The sequence below is a fragment of the Oncorhynchus kisutch genome, linkage group LG4, assembly GCF_002021735.2.
Source record: "Oncorhynchus kisutch isolate 150728-3 linkage group LG4, Okis_V2, whole genome shotgun sequence".
NCBI lineage: Eukaryota > Metazoa > Chordata > Actinopteri > Salmoniformes > Salmonidae > Oncorhynchus > Oncorhynchus kisutch.
The window spans coordinates 18,884,880-18,904,226 of NC_034177.2; the positions used below are offsets into that span (position 1 = coordinate 18,884,880).

Consider the following 19,347-nt stretch of genomic DNA (forward strand, 5'->3'; position numbering starts at 1 on the left):
CAGGTGCTTTAACACAGTACTGAGTAAATGGCCTGATACTTATGTAAATGTAATATTTCGTTTTTTAAATTTTTAATAAATTAGCACAAATGTCTAATTACCTGTTTTTGCTTTGTCATTATGGGGTATTGTGTGTAAATTGATGAGGGAAAAAACAATTTAATCAATTTTAAAATAAGGCTGTACCATAACAACATTTGGAAAAGTCAAGGGGTCTGAATACTTTCCAAAGGTACTGTATGTATGGGGTATTTAAATGAACTCTACTGCAGTCAGACAGATCAGGTTTAGTTATTTAAGTTGGCAAATAACTTAACCCTTGTTTAAGAGTTTGGCTGCACGCTCTAGAAACTCTGTAGCTTATTTTTGTCTTCCCAGGCATGCATACTTAAGAGTTTAAGAGAGAGCCCAACTACCCCCCCCCCCCCCCCCCAAATCTAACACTCCCGCTGCTACCATCTATAGAGCCAAATGGCTGTTTCTCATTGGCCGTAAGTGCCTCAGCAGAATGGTGTGACCCAATCACGTGATGTCTCTCTGAGAGTTTGATCAAGACACGAGCTGCCTAGGTGGCAGCATGACCGCAGGGTTTTCTCTGCCCTCCCCGGTTCAACCATCAGCCCTCCAATCTGGGTTGTCAATTAGTCAAAGAAACACTACCTGATTGATTCAGTAACATGGCATATTTATTCCAGGAAATCACAAGTGAAAGTGATTATTGTTATGTCATGACATTTTTATATAATATTTAATTTGACTTCAACAAGCCTAGTCTGAGCCAGAACAGCCCATAGGGCAGGAACCTATCTCCTGATTCTGTAGTGTGGGGCAGCTTGATATACAAGTACAACCCCTGGACAGGACGCTAGTCTATCGCAGGGCCTTAACCCCTATCCATCTCTATAATGCTGGGTGCCAAGAAGAGAACCATCAGGTAATTTCTTTTTGTCTTTGATATGACTCAATTTTTTTGTACCAATATCTTTGAAATGCAAGAGAAAGGCCATAATGTAATATTCCAGCCCATGTGTAATTTAGAGTTTGGCCACTAGATGGCAGCAGTGTACGTGCAAAGTTTTAGACTGATCCAGTGGACCATTGAATTTCTGTTCAAAATTTTCTATCAATACTGGCCAAATGTGCCTAATTTGTTTATTAATAACTTGTCATGTTCAAAATTATGCACTCTCAAACAATAGTATGGCATTCTTTCACTGTAATGGCTACTGTAAATTGGACAGTGCAGTTAGATTAACAAGATTTCTGCCAATATCAGATATATCTATGCCTTGGGAAATTTTCTTGTTTACTTACAACCTCATGCTAATCTCATTAGCCTACATTCGCTCAACCGTCCTGTGGAAGGGACACCGATCCCAAAGAAGCTCTAGCCACAAGGCCACTGAGATGGTTCTATAATATTGAAGCTGATGCCAATGTGTACGCATTGATTTAATTGGAACAGTCAGTTCTCTCAAGCTAAAGTGGTTTTGTTCTCTCTGATGGGTTTAGGTGAGGTCATGGGGGTTTGCTATTGAATAATCCCCAAACTCTCGTTTGGCTGGGGGATGTACTGAGATTTATAGTTGGAGACAGAAGTCATAAAGCATGCATTGTTTTCCAATGTTAGGCTATGTTATGAAATTACTTCATTGGCATTATTTTCCTTAAAAAGACCCATATGGTTTGATATTAGGTCATGATGGTCTGCACTGCCATTGAGGAATACCTTGTTGATAAGGTCAAGGAATAGCAATGGCATTTTTGGGAATATCCACCAACATCTCCACAGCGTTTATGATGTCTGGTGAGTGGATATAAAGGTCTGTGGGAAGCTACAAGCCACCGTGTGCCACAGTGGATCCTATGGTGTGTAAATATTGTAGGAAGATACAGTAGAATCACTTGAATATTTGCTCATGTGAACCTATGTCTATATTATATCTGTTACCTTCTAACAGGATGGCAGCACATACATACAGTGCATTCTGAAGGTATTCAGATCCCTTGATATTTCCATATTTTGTTAAGTTATAGCTTTATTCTAAAATTGCTTAAATTGTTTGTTTTCCTCAACAATCTTCACACGATACTTCACACAAATGTATTACAAATAAAAAACAGATATGTTTGCTATGAGACTCGAAATTGAGCTCAGGTGCATCCTGTTTCCATTGGTCATCCTTGAGATGTTTCTACAACTTGATTGGAGTCCACATGTGGTAATTTCAATTGATTGGACATGATTTGGAAAGGCACACACTATATGAAGTCCCACAGTTGACAGTACATGTCAGAGCAAAAACCAAGCCATGAGGTCGAAGGAATTGTCCGTAGAGCACTGAGACAGGATTATGTCAAGGAACAGATCTGGGGAAGGGTACCAAAACATTTCTGCAGCATTGAAGGTCCCCAACAGTGGCCTCCACCATTCTTAAATTAATGAAGTTTGGAACCACCAAGACTCTTCCTAGAGCTGGCTGCTTGGCCACACTGAACAATCGGGGGAGAATGGCCTTGGTCATGGAGGTGACCAACAACCCCTGATGGTCACACTGACTGAGCTCCAGAGATCCTCTGTGGAGATGGGAGAACCTTCCAGAAGGACAACCATCTCTGCAGCACTCCACCAATTCAGGCCTTTATGGTAGAGTGACCAGACGGAAGACACTCCTCAGTAAAAGGCACATGACAGCCCACTTGGAGTTTGCCAAAAGGCACCTAAAGGAATATTCTCTGGTCTGATGAATCCAAGATTGAACTCTTTGGCCTGAATGCCAAGTATCACTTCTGGAGGAAACCTGGCACCATCCCTACAGTGAATCATGGTGGTGGCAGCATCATACTGTGGGAATGTTTTTCAGTGGCAGGGACTGGGGGACTATTCAGGATCGAGGGAAAGATGAATGGGGCAAGGTACAGAGAGATCCTTAATGAAAACCTGCTCCAGAGTGCTCAGGACCTCAGACTGGTGTGAAGGTTCACCTTCCAACCGGACAACAACCCTGAACACTGTCATGACGTTGCCCTCTTTGGGTACAGAAAGCCCCATCCCCCTCTCCCTGCCTCCTACAATTAGGCTGCTGTAGTCAGAGAGGTCATAAATTCCTGGAGGAGATGATCTCCTCATGGCCACAGTATAGGGACAGAGTGAATTTTCATAGAGAACAAAGGAATTTCTTCCACCTCACAGAACTTGAGGTCCGAACAACATTTATGTTCCGGAGAAGGTATAAAAGATTGGTGAAGAATCCAGCTACGAACTGGTCCATTTGTTACAACTTGGTGAAACTCATGGGAGACAATAGGACCACATTACCATAATGCTGTTTATATAATAGCCTCAGATATGAGGTTTACATCTAATTGTTGTATAAGATGAATGAGTGAGGATGATACTGTGTGTAAAATTGTGTAATGTGATTGTGGACTGTTTAATGAAGGAAACTCCAAATCCCTTTTGAGTTTAACTAAATCAGAGGACCGCCCATGAGCCCAGTTAGGGTCGGGCATCCTGGGACAGGCCCTTTTCTGCAACTTCCGAATAAAACCCCAACCTTGAGAATTTCTCAACAGACCATGTTGAGAGGATATCACAAGAGGATAAAGGTTGCAGACCAGCTTACCTCGATAACGAGAGGGCCAAGGTTTGAGACCAGATTGCTGAATCTTTTAACCATCCCACGTGGTTAAACTTTTAACCTATCAATACTGACAGAATAAGAACAAGTCTTTGATAGTAATTACTAGTCTGCAGCTAGGAATTCGGTATCATTGAACGCGAAGAACGACAACTGCCGAAACATCTATAACGAAATGAATGAATGTCACTCTGAATTATCCATTCTAACCACGACAGAGATAAATGATTTAAGACAATTGATGTATGGATGACTCAGAGTGAAGACTGGGTTTGTGCAGATAACCAACTATTTACGACGTTTGGAATGAGACTAACGTGAGGTAAAGTAAATAATTCATTAATTCGAAGACTAATTGATCAGATATAAAATATCTGAAAAGTTATATTAGGAAATGTATAACTTTATAATCTGAATATTTTCCTTGGTACCCTGAATTCCTAGTTAATTACAGTTACATGATTAATCAGTTTAATCGCGTAGTACTAATTACAGAGAATCTTTGATAAAAACTAAAAGTCTTCATTTAATGATAGTAAAGACACGACAGCACACAGCCAAGACAACACAGGAGTAGTTTCAGGACAGGTCTCTGAATGTCCTTGAGTGGCCCAGCCAGAGCCCGGACTTGAACCGGATCAAACATCTCTGGAGAGTTCTGAAAATAGCTGTGCAGTAATGCTCCCCATCCAACCTGACAGAGCTTGAGAGGATCTGCAGAGAAGAATGGCAGAAACTCCCTAAATAAAGGTGTGCCAAGCTTGTAGTGTCATACCCAAGAAGACTCAAGGCTGTAATCACTGCCAAAGCTACTTAAACAAAGTACTGAGTAAAGGGTCTGATACTTATGTAAATGTGATATTAACTTTTTTTATTTGTATAAATTTGCTAAAACTTCTACAAACCTGTTTTTGCTTTGACATTATGGGGTATTGTGTGTAGATTAGTGAGGGGGGGGGGACTATTTAATCAATTTTAGAATAAGGCTGTAACGAAACAAAATGTAGAAAATGTTGAGGGATCTGAATACTTTCCGAATGCACTGTGCAGTGCCTTCAGAAAGTATTCATACCCCTTGACTTATTCCAAATGTAGTTGTGTTACAGTCTGACTCAAAATGGACTACGTAGATTTATTTTTTTAGCCATCTACACACAGTACCCCAGAAGGACAAAGTGAAAGCATGTTTTTAGAAATGTTAGCTAAAAATTGAAAATGTAATACAGAAATATCAAATGGACAGTAGTATTAACACCCCTGAGTCAATACTTTGTAGAAATACCTTTGGCAGCATTACAGCTGTGAGTCTTCCTGGGAAAGTCTCTAAGAGTTTTCCACACCTGGATTGTGCAACATTTGCCCATTATTCTTTTCAAAATTCTTATAGCTCTGTCAAATTGGTTGTTGATCATTGCTAGACAACCATGTTCACATGTTGGTATAGATTTTCAAGTAGATTTAATATCAACCTGTAACTCGGCCACTAAGGAACATTCACTGTCTTCTTGGTAAGCAACTCCAGTGTAGATTTGGCCTTGCGCTTTAGGTTATTGTCCTGCTGAAAGATGAATTAATCTCCCAGTGTCTCATGGAAAGCAGACTGAACCAGGCTTTTCTCTAGGATTTGGCCTGAGCTTTGCTCCATTCCATTTTTTTATCCTGAAAAACTCCCCAGTCCTTAATGATTACAAGCATAACCATAACATGATGTAGCCACAACTATGCTTAAAAATATGGAGAGTGGTACTCAGTAATGTGTTACATTGGATTTTCCCCAAACATAACACTTTGTATTCAGGCCCAAAATGAATTGTTTTGCCACATTTTCTGCAGTATTACTTTAGTGTCTTGTTGCATGTTTTGGAATATTTTTATTCTGTACAGGCTTCCTTCTTTTCACTCTGTCAATTAGGTTAGTATTGTGGAGTAACTACAATGTTCTTGATACATCCTCAGTTTTCTCCTATCACAGCCATTAAACTCTGTAACTGTTTTAAAGTCACGATTGGCCTCATGGCGAAATCCCTGAGTGGTTTCCTTCCTCTTCGGCAACTGCGTGAGGAATGACGTACAGTATATCTTTGTAGTGACTGGGTGTATTGATACACCATCCAAAGTGCAATTAATAACTTCACCATGCTCAAAGCGATATGCAATGTCTGTTTGTTTTTTACCCATCTACCAACAGGGGCCCTTCTTAGCAAAGCATTGGAAATCCTCCCGTGTCTTTGTGGTTGAATCTGTGAGGTAGTCATTCAAAAATCATGTTAAACACTATTATTGCAATTTATGACTTATTAAGCACATTTTTCCTGCTGAACGTATTTAGGCTTGCCATAACAAAGGGGTGGATTACTTATTGACCCAATACATTTCAGCTTTTTATTTGTAATTAATTTGTAAAAAATAATCCCCTTTGACATTATGGAGTATTGTGTGTAGAACAGTGACAAGAAAAGCTGAATTTAATCCATTTTAAATTCAGGCTGTAACAACAAAATTTGAAAAATGTCAAGGGTTGTGAATAATTTCTGAAAAAGCAATGATTTTCTTAAAATGTTATGTATTTTGTGTGTTTTGTTCAGGATTTCGTCCTCAGTCCTCCAAGTTCAAATACCTCATATGATAATCAGTTTTCAAAGTTTTCCTTACCAAAACATCCAATTTTATAGAGTATGAGATTATTACACCACTGAGGTGCAAAAATACTAAAGCAGATTTACCTAACTCAGTGGAGATTGAAGGGATCTACAGAGCTAGCCATCACTGAGACCGGGTGAGGTAGCTGTAGGTTCACAGTGAAGTAAGGTCCAGTGGAAGTTTGTGTAAGAGGGCTTTAGAAACAAAAATTGTGCAATGCATCAATCGACGAGACCTCATGGAGGGCCAGCCTACTTTCTGATATATGCAGTGATGTCAACTGAACCTGACGCCTCTAATAAAGCATAGTGTGCTATGATAAACTAAGTCCAATGGCTTTAATATATTGTCAGCTGCAGTCATATACACTACCGTTCAAAAGTTTGGGGTCACTTAGAAATGTCCTTGTTTTGATAGAAAAGCACATTTTTTTGTTCATTAAATTAAGATCATATTGATCAGAAAACAGTGTAGACATTGTTAATGTTGTAAATGACTATTGTTGCTGGAAACGGCTGATTTTTAATGGAATATAGGCTTACAGAGGCCTATTATCAGCAACCATCACTCCTGTGTTCCAATGTCATGTTGTGTTAGCTGATCCAAGTTTATCATTTTAAAAGGCTAATTGATCATTAAAAATCCTTTTGTAATTATGTTAGCACAGCTGAAAACTGTTGTGATGATTAATTAAAGAAGCAATAAAACTGGCCTTCTTTGGACTAGTTGAGTATCTGGAGCATCATCACTTGTGGGTTCAATGACAGAATCAAAATGGCAGAAACTCATCAGTCTATTCTTGTTTCGAGAAATGAAGGAATTTCCTTGCGAGAAATTTGCACAGAAACTGAAGATCTCATACAACGCTGTATACTACTCCCTTCACAGAACATCGCAAACTGGCTCTAACCAGAATAGAAAGAGGAGTGGGAGGCCCCGGTGCACAACTGAGCAAGAGGACAAGTACAACACACACAAAAAAAATAGCATGGTTGGTTAAGAGCCGATAAGACGGCAGCCCTCCCCCCGGCACCATCTTGTTACTGTGTATTTGTGCATGTGTTTGTGTGTTTAGACAGTAGTTAGTATATGTTAACGTACAGTGCCTTTAGAAAGTTTTCATACCCCTTGACTTTTTTCACATTTTGTTGTGTTACAGCCTGAATTCAAAATGGATTACATATATATTTTTTCTCACCCATATAAACACAATACCCCATAATGACAGTGTAAACCTATTTTTTTTAAATGTAAATTTTTTTGAAAAGGAAATACAGAAATATATAGAATCACCTTTTTGCAGACCTGGATTGTACAATATTTGCCGATGATTATTTTCAAAATTCTTCAAGCTCTGTCAAATTGGTTGTTGATCGTTGCTAGACAACCATTTTCAAGTCTTGCCATAGATTTTAAAGCAGATTTAATTAAAAACTGTAACTTGTCCACTCAGGAACATTTACTGTCTTCTTGGTATGCAACTAAAGTGTAGATTTGGCCTTGTGGTTTTGGTTATTGTCCTGCTGAAAGGTGCATTCATCTCCCAGTGTCTGGTGGAGAGCAGACTGAACCAGGTTTTCCTCTAGGATTTTGCATGTGCCGAGCACCATTCTGTTGATTTTTTATCCTGAAAAACTTCCCAGTCCTTAATGATTTCAAGCATACCCATAACATGATGCAGCCACCACTATGCTTGAAAATACAGTCCCTTCAGAAAGTATTCACACCTCTTGACTTTTTCCACATTTAGTGTTACATCCTGAAATTTGACCACTTGCTTATACACTGTGTAGGCCAGTGACACAAAAATCTAAATTGACTCCCTTTTACATTTCGGGCTGTAACAACAAAATTGGAAAAATTCAAGGGGTTTGAATACTTGCTGAGGACACTATGTGTGTGCTTTTCCAGTGTGTGTTTACATATATGTGTGTGTTTATCCACATACAGATGCTACTCCCATGGAAAGCAGACATGACGGGTTCTGTGGTGCAGAACGTCTGCAGCGCCTTGCCCAAAGCCTCAGACCCAATCAGGTAGTTCAGGCCAGACATCTCATACACACACACACACTAAGTACACCTGAAAAGAGACACCTCCCTGTCCTAATTTCTGTTTTTGTCCTCAATCTTGCTTACCATTTTCTCATCTGTGAAACAATAATTGTAATTGGCTTCCGAACCCTTTGATAACCAGATCTAACCAACAAAATGTTTGACAGAACTCATGAGAAAAAGGTGTGTAATATAAAAGATAAGAGAACATATTTGATTCGTAGTATTGATGTGTTTGTTTTTCCTCTGTAGACGATCTACAGATACAATATCTATTGAAGATCATACAGTGAACAAAAATATAAAATGCAACATGTGAAGTCTTGGTTCCATGTAGCATGAGCTGAAATAAAAGATCCCAGAAATGTTCCATTCACACAAAAAGCTTATTTCCCTCAAATGTTGTGCACAAATGTGTTTATATCCCTGTTAGTGAGCATTTCTCCTTTGCCAAGATAATCAATCCACCTGACAGGTGCTGATTAAACATCATGATCATTACACAGGGGCACCATAAATGGCCACTCTATGTGACGCACTTAGGCGTAGTGGGTGCGGAGTCAGGCGCAGAAGGTACAGAACAATGCTCTAATCTCCGGCACAGAGAAAATAGTACAAGCCAATACAGGGCGCACGTAAACGACCGGCCCAAAACCAGGACCAAAACAGTCTGGAGAAAAACCAAAACTGAGATGCACTACCACACACAAACACAGAGGGAAAAATAAACCCGCACAAAGAGCAGGCAGGCCTTACCGGCTTAAAAAGAACAACTAAAAACCTAAACAAGAAACAGGTGAAACCAGGGCCTCCCGGGTGGCGCAGTGGTTAAGGGCGCTGTACTGCAGCGCCAGCTGTGCCATCAGAGTCCCTGGGTTCACACCCAGGCTCTGTCGTAACCGGCCTCGACCGGGAGGTCCGTGGGAGGCTCTGTCGTAACCGGCCTCGACCGGGAGGTCCGTGGGGCGACGCACAATTGGCCTAGTCGTCCAGGTTAGGGATGTCCTTGTCTCATCTGGCGCAGTGCGCGCTATCCAAGGTTGCACGGTGTACACTCCGACACATTGGTGCGGCTGGCTTCCGGCTGGTTGGGTTGTGTATCGGAGGACGCATGATTTTCAACCTTCGTCTCTCCCGAGCCCGTACGGGAGTTATAGCGATGAGACAAGATAGTAGCTACTACAACAATTGGATACCACAAAATTGGGGAGAAAAAGGGGTAAAATTTTAAATTAAAAAAATAAACAGGTGGAACCAATAAGACAAACCAACAGAAAAGGGAAAAGGGATCGGTGGCAGCTAGTAGACCGGTGACAACGACCGCTGAGCGCCTCCCGAACAGGAAGAGGAGCCACCAAATGTTCAGTTATGTCATACAACACAATGCCACAAATGTCTCAAATAGAGGGAGTGTGCAATTGGGATGCTGACTGCAGGAATGTCCATCAGAGCTGTTGCCAGAGATTTTAATGTTAATTTCTCTACCATAAGCAACTGCAGTACAGAATTTGGCAGTACGTCCTACCAGCCTCACTATCGCAGACACAGCGTCCATGTACAGCATCCTGTGGGCATGCGGTTTGCTGATGTTAACATTGTGAACAAAGTGCCACAGGGTGACAGTGGGGTTATGGTATGGGCAGGCATAAACTATGAGCAACGAACACAATTGCATTTTATCGATGGCAATTTGAATGCACAGAACTTCCGTGTCGAGATCCTGAGGTCCGTTGTGAGGCCCATTTCTTTTAAGGTACTGTATGTGTGACCAACACTTGCAAATCTTTATTCCCAGTCATGTGAAATCCATAGATTAGGATGAATTTATTTCAATTGACTGATTTCCTCATATGAACTGTAACTCAGTAACATCTTTTTTGCATGTTGAGTTTATATTTTTGTTGAGTATATATATTGTTCTTTAGCACCATAATAAGCTACCCTGTAAACTGATTCAATAAACAGCCTGCATGGCTTTGCGTGCCAGCTCCACGTATTTCCTCAATCTATTGTAGGCAGGCAGGCCATTGTCTCTGAGGCGTGAGGCTAATTGGTTTGTGGTCCCTACATCTTGATCAACAATGGATACAGGGACAATTGAACATGTACAGAACATCATGTATAGTTATTTATTTATAGCCACTTGTTTGGAAACATACAGAATTTCCTTTATTTTGAGATTAGCTATAAAATGTATTGAGCAGATGTTTTTGCCTGAGGAACTTTCCATCCTGCCGACCCTGTTCACCCTCCCTCAGCCACTTTCCCACAGGTGACTGGCCCTGAGGTCATACTCTGTCTATGTGGTCATGCTAGAAAGGATGAAAACGGGATTTGAACCACAAACCTTAGCTTTACCCAACAGGGTGTGCGTTATTGGTGAATAACCACACATTTGTGGTGGTGTGAAAATCAAAAGTCTTCCTAAATGGTTTTGACTAGCTTCCTATTTTGTCATTTTGATCATGTCTATCTCTAATGACTACTGTCTCATGTGACATTCACAGGACGTTCCAGTGTTCAGGTCGAAGAGAACATTGGACCAGTCTAAAACCAGCTGTCTACTCCACCTCCATGCTGACCACTTCTACTACAGGAAGTTCAAGAGTGTCGAGGCTGTTGTGGCTCAGGTGACTGGTCGTAAGAAAAAAGACAAATAGGTTGTCTATTTAAAATAAATGATCCATGTCTATGGGTATGTAAGGCGTCTTATTTTGCCTGTCCTTTCAGCCCAGTGGCCAAATACTACTTTCTGAAGTTTGTACCCCAAATTTCCATTTATGGAATGGAGAGTTTTATTGTATTTTTGGATTGATACAGTAACCAACCTCCGCCCTTTTCCGCATGCCATTTGTGAGTTATTTCGATGGGAAGGGTCGGGGCCCGGGGTGTCTGCCAAAAATGACCTGTTCAATGTTTCAGGACCCAGAGAACGTGCAGTACTTTTGAAACCCTAGCATGCTATGTCAGAGATATGGTATGTCAGAGATAATGCATCAGGATATCCCTCAGTTACCTCAGTAATCCTGTCCGCTCTATTTAATAACTTTGTTCTCGGAAATCCCATTCAGAACTGGAGGTACTACTCAATATTGGACACATCTGGACAAAAGTTCACTGACTTGTTTTGGGTCATTTTCTCTTGCTGTTTAGTAATTTGGTTGAACCATTGTCCAGCATATTTAAATAGTCTATCAGAACTTCTTATCAGCATGTTACGGTTTGTTGTTGTCGCACTTATTGCTCACAATTGTTCTAACTTGATAACTCTAGATATTTTGAAACTGAACTGTCTGTCAAACATGTTATTTAAAGCCATGCACCACAACCTAATAGGGGATGTCAACCCCCCCCCCCCCCCCCCCCCCCCCCCCCACTGAAAGTTGCCTAGCAACAACCACTGGAACCTAAAAGACACCAACCATGAGCAGTATCAGTGCTTGGGGAAAATCACTTAGGAAGCCAAGCACCCCCCCCCCCCCCCCCCCCCCCCAAGCCATATTACAACCTATGTGTTGTGATAATGGTGTTGTTTGCTCTATAACCTGTTAGTTCATATGCCTTGAGACCGTGATATATGGGCCTAAAGGCTGAGACACTAAGAAGACACAGTGGCAGAATAAATTCAATCACACCTTTGTTTTATCACAAAAATGGGTAGCAACCTCTGTCGGGTGAAGTCCACAAAGCATATTGCATATAACAGACAGTTACATGAACAGCAGCATGGTCAAGCAAGTTAATGTTTCCAACATTTTCGGACCACTAAACAATTACTGATTTAGAACCACAGAGAGTGATCGCTAGTCACGAAGAAACAGGGTCTGCCTCCACTAATTCAACACCAATTCAACTTTAACAGAATCAAATCACCTCTGCTTAGTCTAATACACTGACAACTAAAAGACTCCATAAACAATTTACTCCAATCATGTAAGCTAAATATGATGTGGCTGTCCATGGTTCTAATTTGTGTGTGGGTGTGTGCGTGCATGCACGCACAAGTTGAAAACATGTTGACTCGCCGTACTTGTAGAGAAATGCCAATGCCATCCTCCTCTCTTTCATGTTGACGAAACTGTCTATCACTCTGTCATACAGTAAACACTTTTATTTTTTGTTCTAGCCTACCTGGCTAAAATGCTTGCTCGCTAGCCTAACTTCCTTTCATGAGTAACGTTCGCTAGTTAACATTATGCTTTTACATCTAGCTACATATTGAACTTCCATTCTCTCAGGCCAGGGGCGCAACAATGTGTGAATTAATGGTTGGAGCAGAATTCGCCGTTATACTGTAATCATTGGCCAGAACGAAGAATTAAGTAAAACCACAAGTCCAAATCCATATCTCCATCCATGGCTAATTTAGGAAAGGGACAATTTTATCTAGCTAGCTAGCCAGACACCAGAGGACAACACAACAAGATGCAATAATTCAAGTTGTTCCTGTCAATGACATATCAAAATCAAATCAAACTTTATTTGTCACATGTGCCGAATACAAAGTGTAGACCTTACCATGAAATGCTTACTTACAAGCCCTTTAACCAACAGTGCAGTTCAAGAAGAGCTAAGAAAATATTTACCAAATAAACTAAAGTTAAAATATATATATATATATATATATAAAAAGTAACAATAGCATAACAATAATGAGGTTATTTACAGGGGTTACCGGTACCGAGTCAGTGTGTGGGGGTACAGGTTAGTTGAGGTAGTTTGTACATGTAGGTAAGGGGGATGTGACTATGCATAGATAATATACAGCGAGTAGCAGCAGTGTACAAAACAAATGGGGGGGGGGTTGGGGGGGGGTCAATGTAATAGTCAAGTGGCCATTTTCTTAATTGTTCAGCAGTCCTATGGCTTGCGGGTAGAATCTGTTAAAGATCCTTTTGGTCCTAGACTCGGCGCTCTGGTACCGCTTGCCGTGCGGTAGCTGAGTAAACAGTCTATGACTTGGGTGACTAGAGTCTGACAATTGTATGGGCTTTCCTCAGACAAGGCCTATTACATAGATACTGGATGGCAGGAAGCTTGACCCCAGTGATGTACTGGGCTGTACACACTACCCTCTGTAGCACCTTACAGTCAGATGCCGAGCAGTTGCCTTACCAGGTGGTGATGCAACAGGTCAGGATGCTCTTGATGGTGGAGCTTCCTTAGCTCAGTGATGAGCCCTGAGCTGTAGTCAATGAACAGCATTCTCACATAGGTGTTCCTTTTGTCCATGTGGGAATGGGCAGTGTGGAGTGCGATTGAGATTGCGTCATCTGTGGATCTGTTGGGGCGGTATGCGAATTGGAGTAGGTCTAGGGTATCCGGGAGGATGCTGTTGATGTGAGCCATGACCAGCCTTTCAAAGCACTTCATGGCTACCGATCTGCGTGATATGAGGCGGTAATCATTTAGACAGGTTACCTTCGTTTCCTTGGGCACAAGGACTATGGTGGTATGCTTGAAACGTAAGTATTACAGACTCAGCCAGGGAGAGGTTGAAAATGTCAGTGAAAACACTTGCCAGTTGATCCACGCATGCCTTGAGTACTGGTAATCCATCTGGCCCTGTGGCTTTGTGAATGTTGACCTGTTTAAAGGTCTTGCTACCGAGAGCGTTATCACACAGTCATCCAGAACAGCTGGTGCTCTCGTATGCTCTCAATGCGATTTGATAGGAGAGATGCCAAATCCAAGCTGGCTTCCCTTGACACTTTTTTTGGTGTCCAGGACCATTCGCAGTTGAGAAACACTTTTTATGCCAGCTGATTCATGATTTCGACTAGCTGAGAAATGCTGCCTGCCTGCCTGTCTGTCTACTCCCCACTCCTGATCCCTGTACATTCATTGCTACAAGACAGCTGGAGATTGCATTTGAATATTGAAACAATGTTGCAAATGTCAGCGAGACAGACAGCAAGGTTTATATAAATCACTGTTGTTGAAAACTAAATGTTAGTCTGAAATGTGAGATAATGTCTAGATGCTTTTATAGTGGAGATCAAGCCTGGCTCAGCTGATGAGACAGTGGATTGCGCAGTCAGATGGAGCAGAGTAAATAGGCATTTTAACTTCATAGATTTAGCCGGTAGTAATTTGCGGAATAGACACTGACTGGAATGCACTTTTAACCAATCAGCATTCAGGATTAGACCCACCCATTGTATAATGAAGCGTTAGGATCTAGGTGCGAGAGGAATAGCCTCGGATTGGAGAGGAGGCAGAGTGTGTTAAGCTTTCCTTAATAAATGGGCCTGCCAGGAGCACATGTGGCCAGATATGGGAGAATGATCTGCAACAGACGGTCCATCTCAGTAAAAATATAAATAAAATAGAAGTAAAAATACAGCCAGACTAGCATACTACTGTGCCTTTCTAGACCTTATAAACTGTAGAGTAGACCCACAACTGATCCAAATGGAATAAAACATTTGAATTGCCTTTATTGAAATTATATTTTCACTGCAGCCTAGAGTAGAATTTTCTATTCACTTGAAAGCAATAATGCAATTATTCATTGCATTGTGGTGTTGTAGGCTAGTCTAGGTAGGATCATTGTATTGTCCCTAAACAAGATCATTAGGGAAGCTTTCTGAGCTGAGTGTCTCATGTCTTCACTGTTCTTTCATGTTCATTATGAACCTGGCCTCTCTGCTGCCTATCAGCTATTCCAATTTGTTCTTGTGGATTCATTTTGAAAATTGATGCAGCTTTGAATGCTTTTATGTGTGGTACAGTATGATTGCTACATTTCCTATTGCAGATCTGGACAAACGATCCACCTACCTTTATTGTCACCGTGAATTGTGGATAGAGGGCAGGACAGACAGTTAGACTGGTAGACTATATCGACCTGTGCTATAGTATTGGTTTACTGGTTTATTCAGGTCTCCGTTAGCTTTTGCCGAAGCAGCAGCTATTCTCTGTGAGGTCCACAAGAGACATAAAACATGACAAGTATCAAATCACTGATACACAAGGATAGTCACACAAATTTGAAATGATACACAGTTGATTTGTGTCAAAAAGGCAGAGCATCTTTATATATCAGACATACCCCTCCCCATCTTCACAACAACTTTGTCAATATGTCTTGACCATGATAATTAACCATGGTCAAGTTATAACTAGGAGTTTAGCTTCCTCAACTTCCTCAATGGTCCACACCCTGTATAAACTATTTCAGATGAGGTTTAGGTCTTAGAGAATGTTTTGAACCAAATACAATGCTTTTAGTTTTAAATGTATTTAAGACCAGTTTATTATTAATCACCCATTTTGATACTGACTGTAACTCCTTATTTCAGTGAGCTCACTGGCTTTGGGTGCTGACATGTAATGTGGGATCATACGGATACATAGTCATTCTAGCTTTGTGTAAGACCAGTGGCAAATCATTTGTAGAAATAGAGAAGAGTAACGGCTCAAGGCATCTTTTCCAAGGAACACCTGACTGTACATATCTGATGTTAGTATCACTTTTCAAGAGAAGACAGATGAAGACAGTGTCAAAGTAACAAAAGTTTATTAGTGAAACAGGGGGCAGGAAAAACTACAGGTCAAGGGAAGGCAGAGGTCAGTAATCCAGATCAGAGTCCATAAGGTACAGAACGGCAGGCAGTCTCGGGGTCAGGCAGAGGTCAATAATCCAGGGTGGTGTGACAAGGATGGAAACCTTGGGCGGGTGAGTGAAATTGAACCTCCTCTCCTTCTTTCACTCCCGTAGTCACCCATCGATCCGAAAGGTCAAAACGATGAGCGAGTCGAGATCCGTCGGTAGTTCCCGGGCTGCAAGCTCGTCCTTTACTTCCTCTGATACTCCGTGCAGGTACATGTCGAACAGCGCATCCATGTTCCAGGTACTCTCAGCTGCCAACGTGCATAAATCCACTGCATAGTCTGCCACACTGTGGGAGTCTTGCCGAAGCTGGAGTAACTTCCGTGCTCTCCTGGACAATGGAGCATCAAAAACCTTCTTCACCTCCAATACGGCCGACTGTTGTTCCGATACTGCTGTAGCCTAGTTGAGAGCCCTCCCGGACATCAGCCTGATGAGGTACGCTATCTAGCTGTCTGAGGGGAAGGAGGAGGGCTGCAGCTTGATGATGAGAGAACACTGAGCGAGAAACGCCGCAGGTGCCCGACTCACCCAACAAGTGTCCGACTCTCTTGACGAACAAAATAAACTGGCATCAGACAAACAGAGAACACAGGTATAAAGACACTGGGGATCATGGGGAAGATGGGCAACACCAGATCAGCGTGTGACTGTTCGGTGCGCTTTCTTAACTTTTTATCGAGTTACATGTTATGCAGGCCACCATAGGAACTACAAACGAGAGTAGGGCGGGGCTTACATTCACTTCCTGGAATGTCAAGGGTTTAAACAAACCAATTAAGAGAGGCAAGGTCATAGCCCACTTGAAAGCACTCTCGTCTGATATTATATTTTTGCAAGAAACCCATCTGAAAAATAACTCTCATAGCAGACTTAATTGTAGGTGGGTGGGGCAAGTGTATCACTCTAGCTTCTCTGCCAAAACGAGAGGCACAGTGATTCTGGTTCGGACAGGAATTCCCTTTCTACATAAAACCACTATTGCGGATAAAGAGGGTCGTTATGTGAGCGTAATAGGAGAAATCCACTCTACTTCAGTAACTCTACTAAATATCTATGGGCCAAACATTGATAACCCCTCTTTTTTCATGTGTCCTTGCCCTGATTCCAGATATCTCCCATACTAACCTGGTCATTCGAGGGGACCTTAATTGTGTGCTAGACCCATATTTGGATAGATCCTCTACCTGGCAAACCCCTACCTCCTATTCAAGCGAATTCTTGAATATCTACATAAAAAAACGAACTTATTTGATATATGGAGGATCGCTAACCCTACGGGTAGGGAATACTCCTATTACTCTCATGTTCACAATGTTTACACTCGAATTGACTACTTTTTGGTGGATGCTAGACTACTCCCCTATACCTGTAATGTGAGGTATCATGATATTATAATCTCGGACCACAGTCCACTCACCTTCTCCCTGAGATTGGGTGACATTGTACCAAACAAGGTTGAATCCTCAGCTCCTCACAGAACCAACATTCTGTGAACATCTTAAAGACCAAATTACATTTTTCTTTGATACCAACGACAACACAGAGATTTCCCCAGCATTATTGTGGGAAACACTGAAGTCTTATCTGAGAGGCTGTATCATCTCCTTTCAGGCTGCCAGGAGTAGGCAAAACAGAGGAAAACCGGAAGAACTGGAGGGACAAATTCACTTACTGGATAGAGAGAATGCTAGCCATCCATCTATTGTGCAACTATTAAAAAAATTACCTTTTTAAAATTAGATTATAATCAGATTCTCTCAGCTAAAATTGCTAAATCTTTGTGACCGAATGATTCACAAAGTTAAATCTGCATCTGGGGAATTACTCTCTTCCCCCAAAGACATCAATGACAGATTCCGTCAGTTTTATGAGACTCTATATACATCTAAAGCGGATCCTAACCCCTTAATTATGCAAAGATTTTTGGAGGACTGTAATCTTCCTGCCCTGAATCAGGAAGATTCTAACTTCCTGAATAAGGAAATATCTCTTGATGAAATTCGAGTAACAATTAAATCTCTAAAGACTGGCAAGACCCCGGGCCCAGATGGATACCCTGGTGAATTCTATAAAACATTCAGCAACATGCTCTCTCCCTACCTGCACAAATGTTGGTTCAGGCCAATGAGGATGGAGCTCTCCCATCTACTTTGGATGAAGCGTTGTTAACGTAATTTAATTATTTCCAATATGTTTTCATTAATTGCGGGCATCATTAATTGAATTCACTTAGTCTATTTTATGAGAATTTGTAAGATTCTTATTTGCATAAAATAGACGGAGACCAGTCTTATCAAAAATGGATAATAGTATTTATTCTCGGAGCATGCTGCCACGTAACCACGAACAACAGTTTATATACAAAATATGACGTCATTGGTGAATTAATCTCCTCTTCTCGACTGAGACAAAGCAATTTTAAAAGTTCATTCAAAGTTCATTCTGACCCACTAGCACACACACAGGACACACAACATAACTGAATTAACTCTTGACCCCTCACCATTATCGATCACCACTTAGCTGACAGTTCTAGTTAACAGAAAACCTAGGAATGCCCTCACTGCCTTATCTAAAACACCCCAGAGCTAAGTTTCGTTGGTTCAACCATAGGTTAACGACCCTATCTGCTTACTTAACCCACAACCCATTCCTCCCCAGACTAGTAGGAATGGCATTCATTATGTTTCATTACTCCTTGTCCATGCCACATAATCCCTTCTTATGAACTCATATTGTTAATCGGATATAATAAAACAGAGTATAAACTTGCTTAGTTACAGTTCTATTTAAAATGAGGATATTGTTTATTCATTTATTCATGAAATTCCTAACAAGCGTTCATTCCAGTTATACATAAGAAGGGTAAAGATCCAGAAGTGGTAGGGTCATACAGACCAATATCTCTCCTTAATACAGACCAATATCTCTCCTTAATACAGACCAATATCTCTCCTTAATACAGACCAATATCTCTCCTTAATACAGACCAAAAGATTTTAGCAAAAACTCTGGCTAACAGGCTTAGCACTTTAATTGGCAAATTGGTCCATCCGGACCAGACCGGCTTTATCCCTAACAGAAACTCATTCTTCCATCTCAGGTGCCTCTTCAACAATATGTATTCTCAGGGGTTACCCAACGTGGACCTTGCTGTTATATCTCTTGACGCCGAAAAAGCCTTTGACCAAGTTGAGTGGCCCTATCTATTCAAGGTCCTACAGAAATGTAATATTGCGGATGGGTTCATAAATTGGATCCAGCTTTTATATAGGAACCTCTTTGCGAGAATACTCACTAACCAATCAGTGTCGCCCCGATTGAACCTTTACTGAGGGACAAGGCAGGGTTGTGCGCTCATTATCTCATGCAGCAATACACGGCTATAATACTA

The 19,347-nt window shown here is 41.2% G+C and overlaps 1 protein-coding gene across 1 annotated transcript in view; it reads left to right on the forward strand.

Moving 5' to 3' along the window:
* Window positions 1–19,347, forward strand: part of si:ch1073-396h14.1 (disintegrin and metalloproteinase domain-containing protein 10) — a 66,197-nt gene that overhangs the window by 10,929 nt on the left and 35,921 nt on the right. Inside the window, exons 5-6 of the mRNA XM_020479771.2 lie at window positions 8,232–8,317; window positions 10,843–10,965. Of these exons, the coding sequence (XP_020335360.1) occupies window positions 8,232–8,317; window positions 10,843–10,965 (209 nt within the window). The remainder of the gene's footprint in view (window positions 1–8,231; window positions 8,318–10,842; window positions 10,966–19,347) is intronic.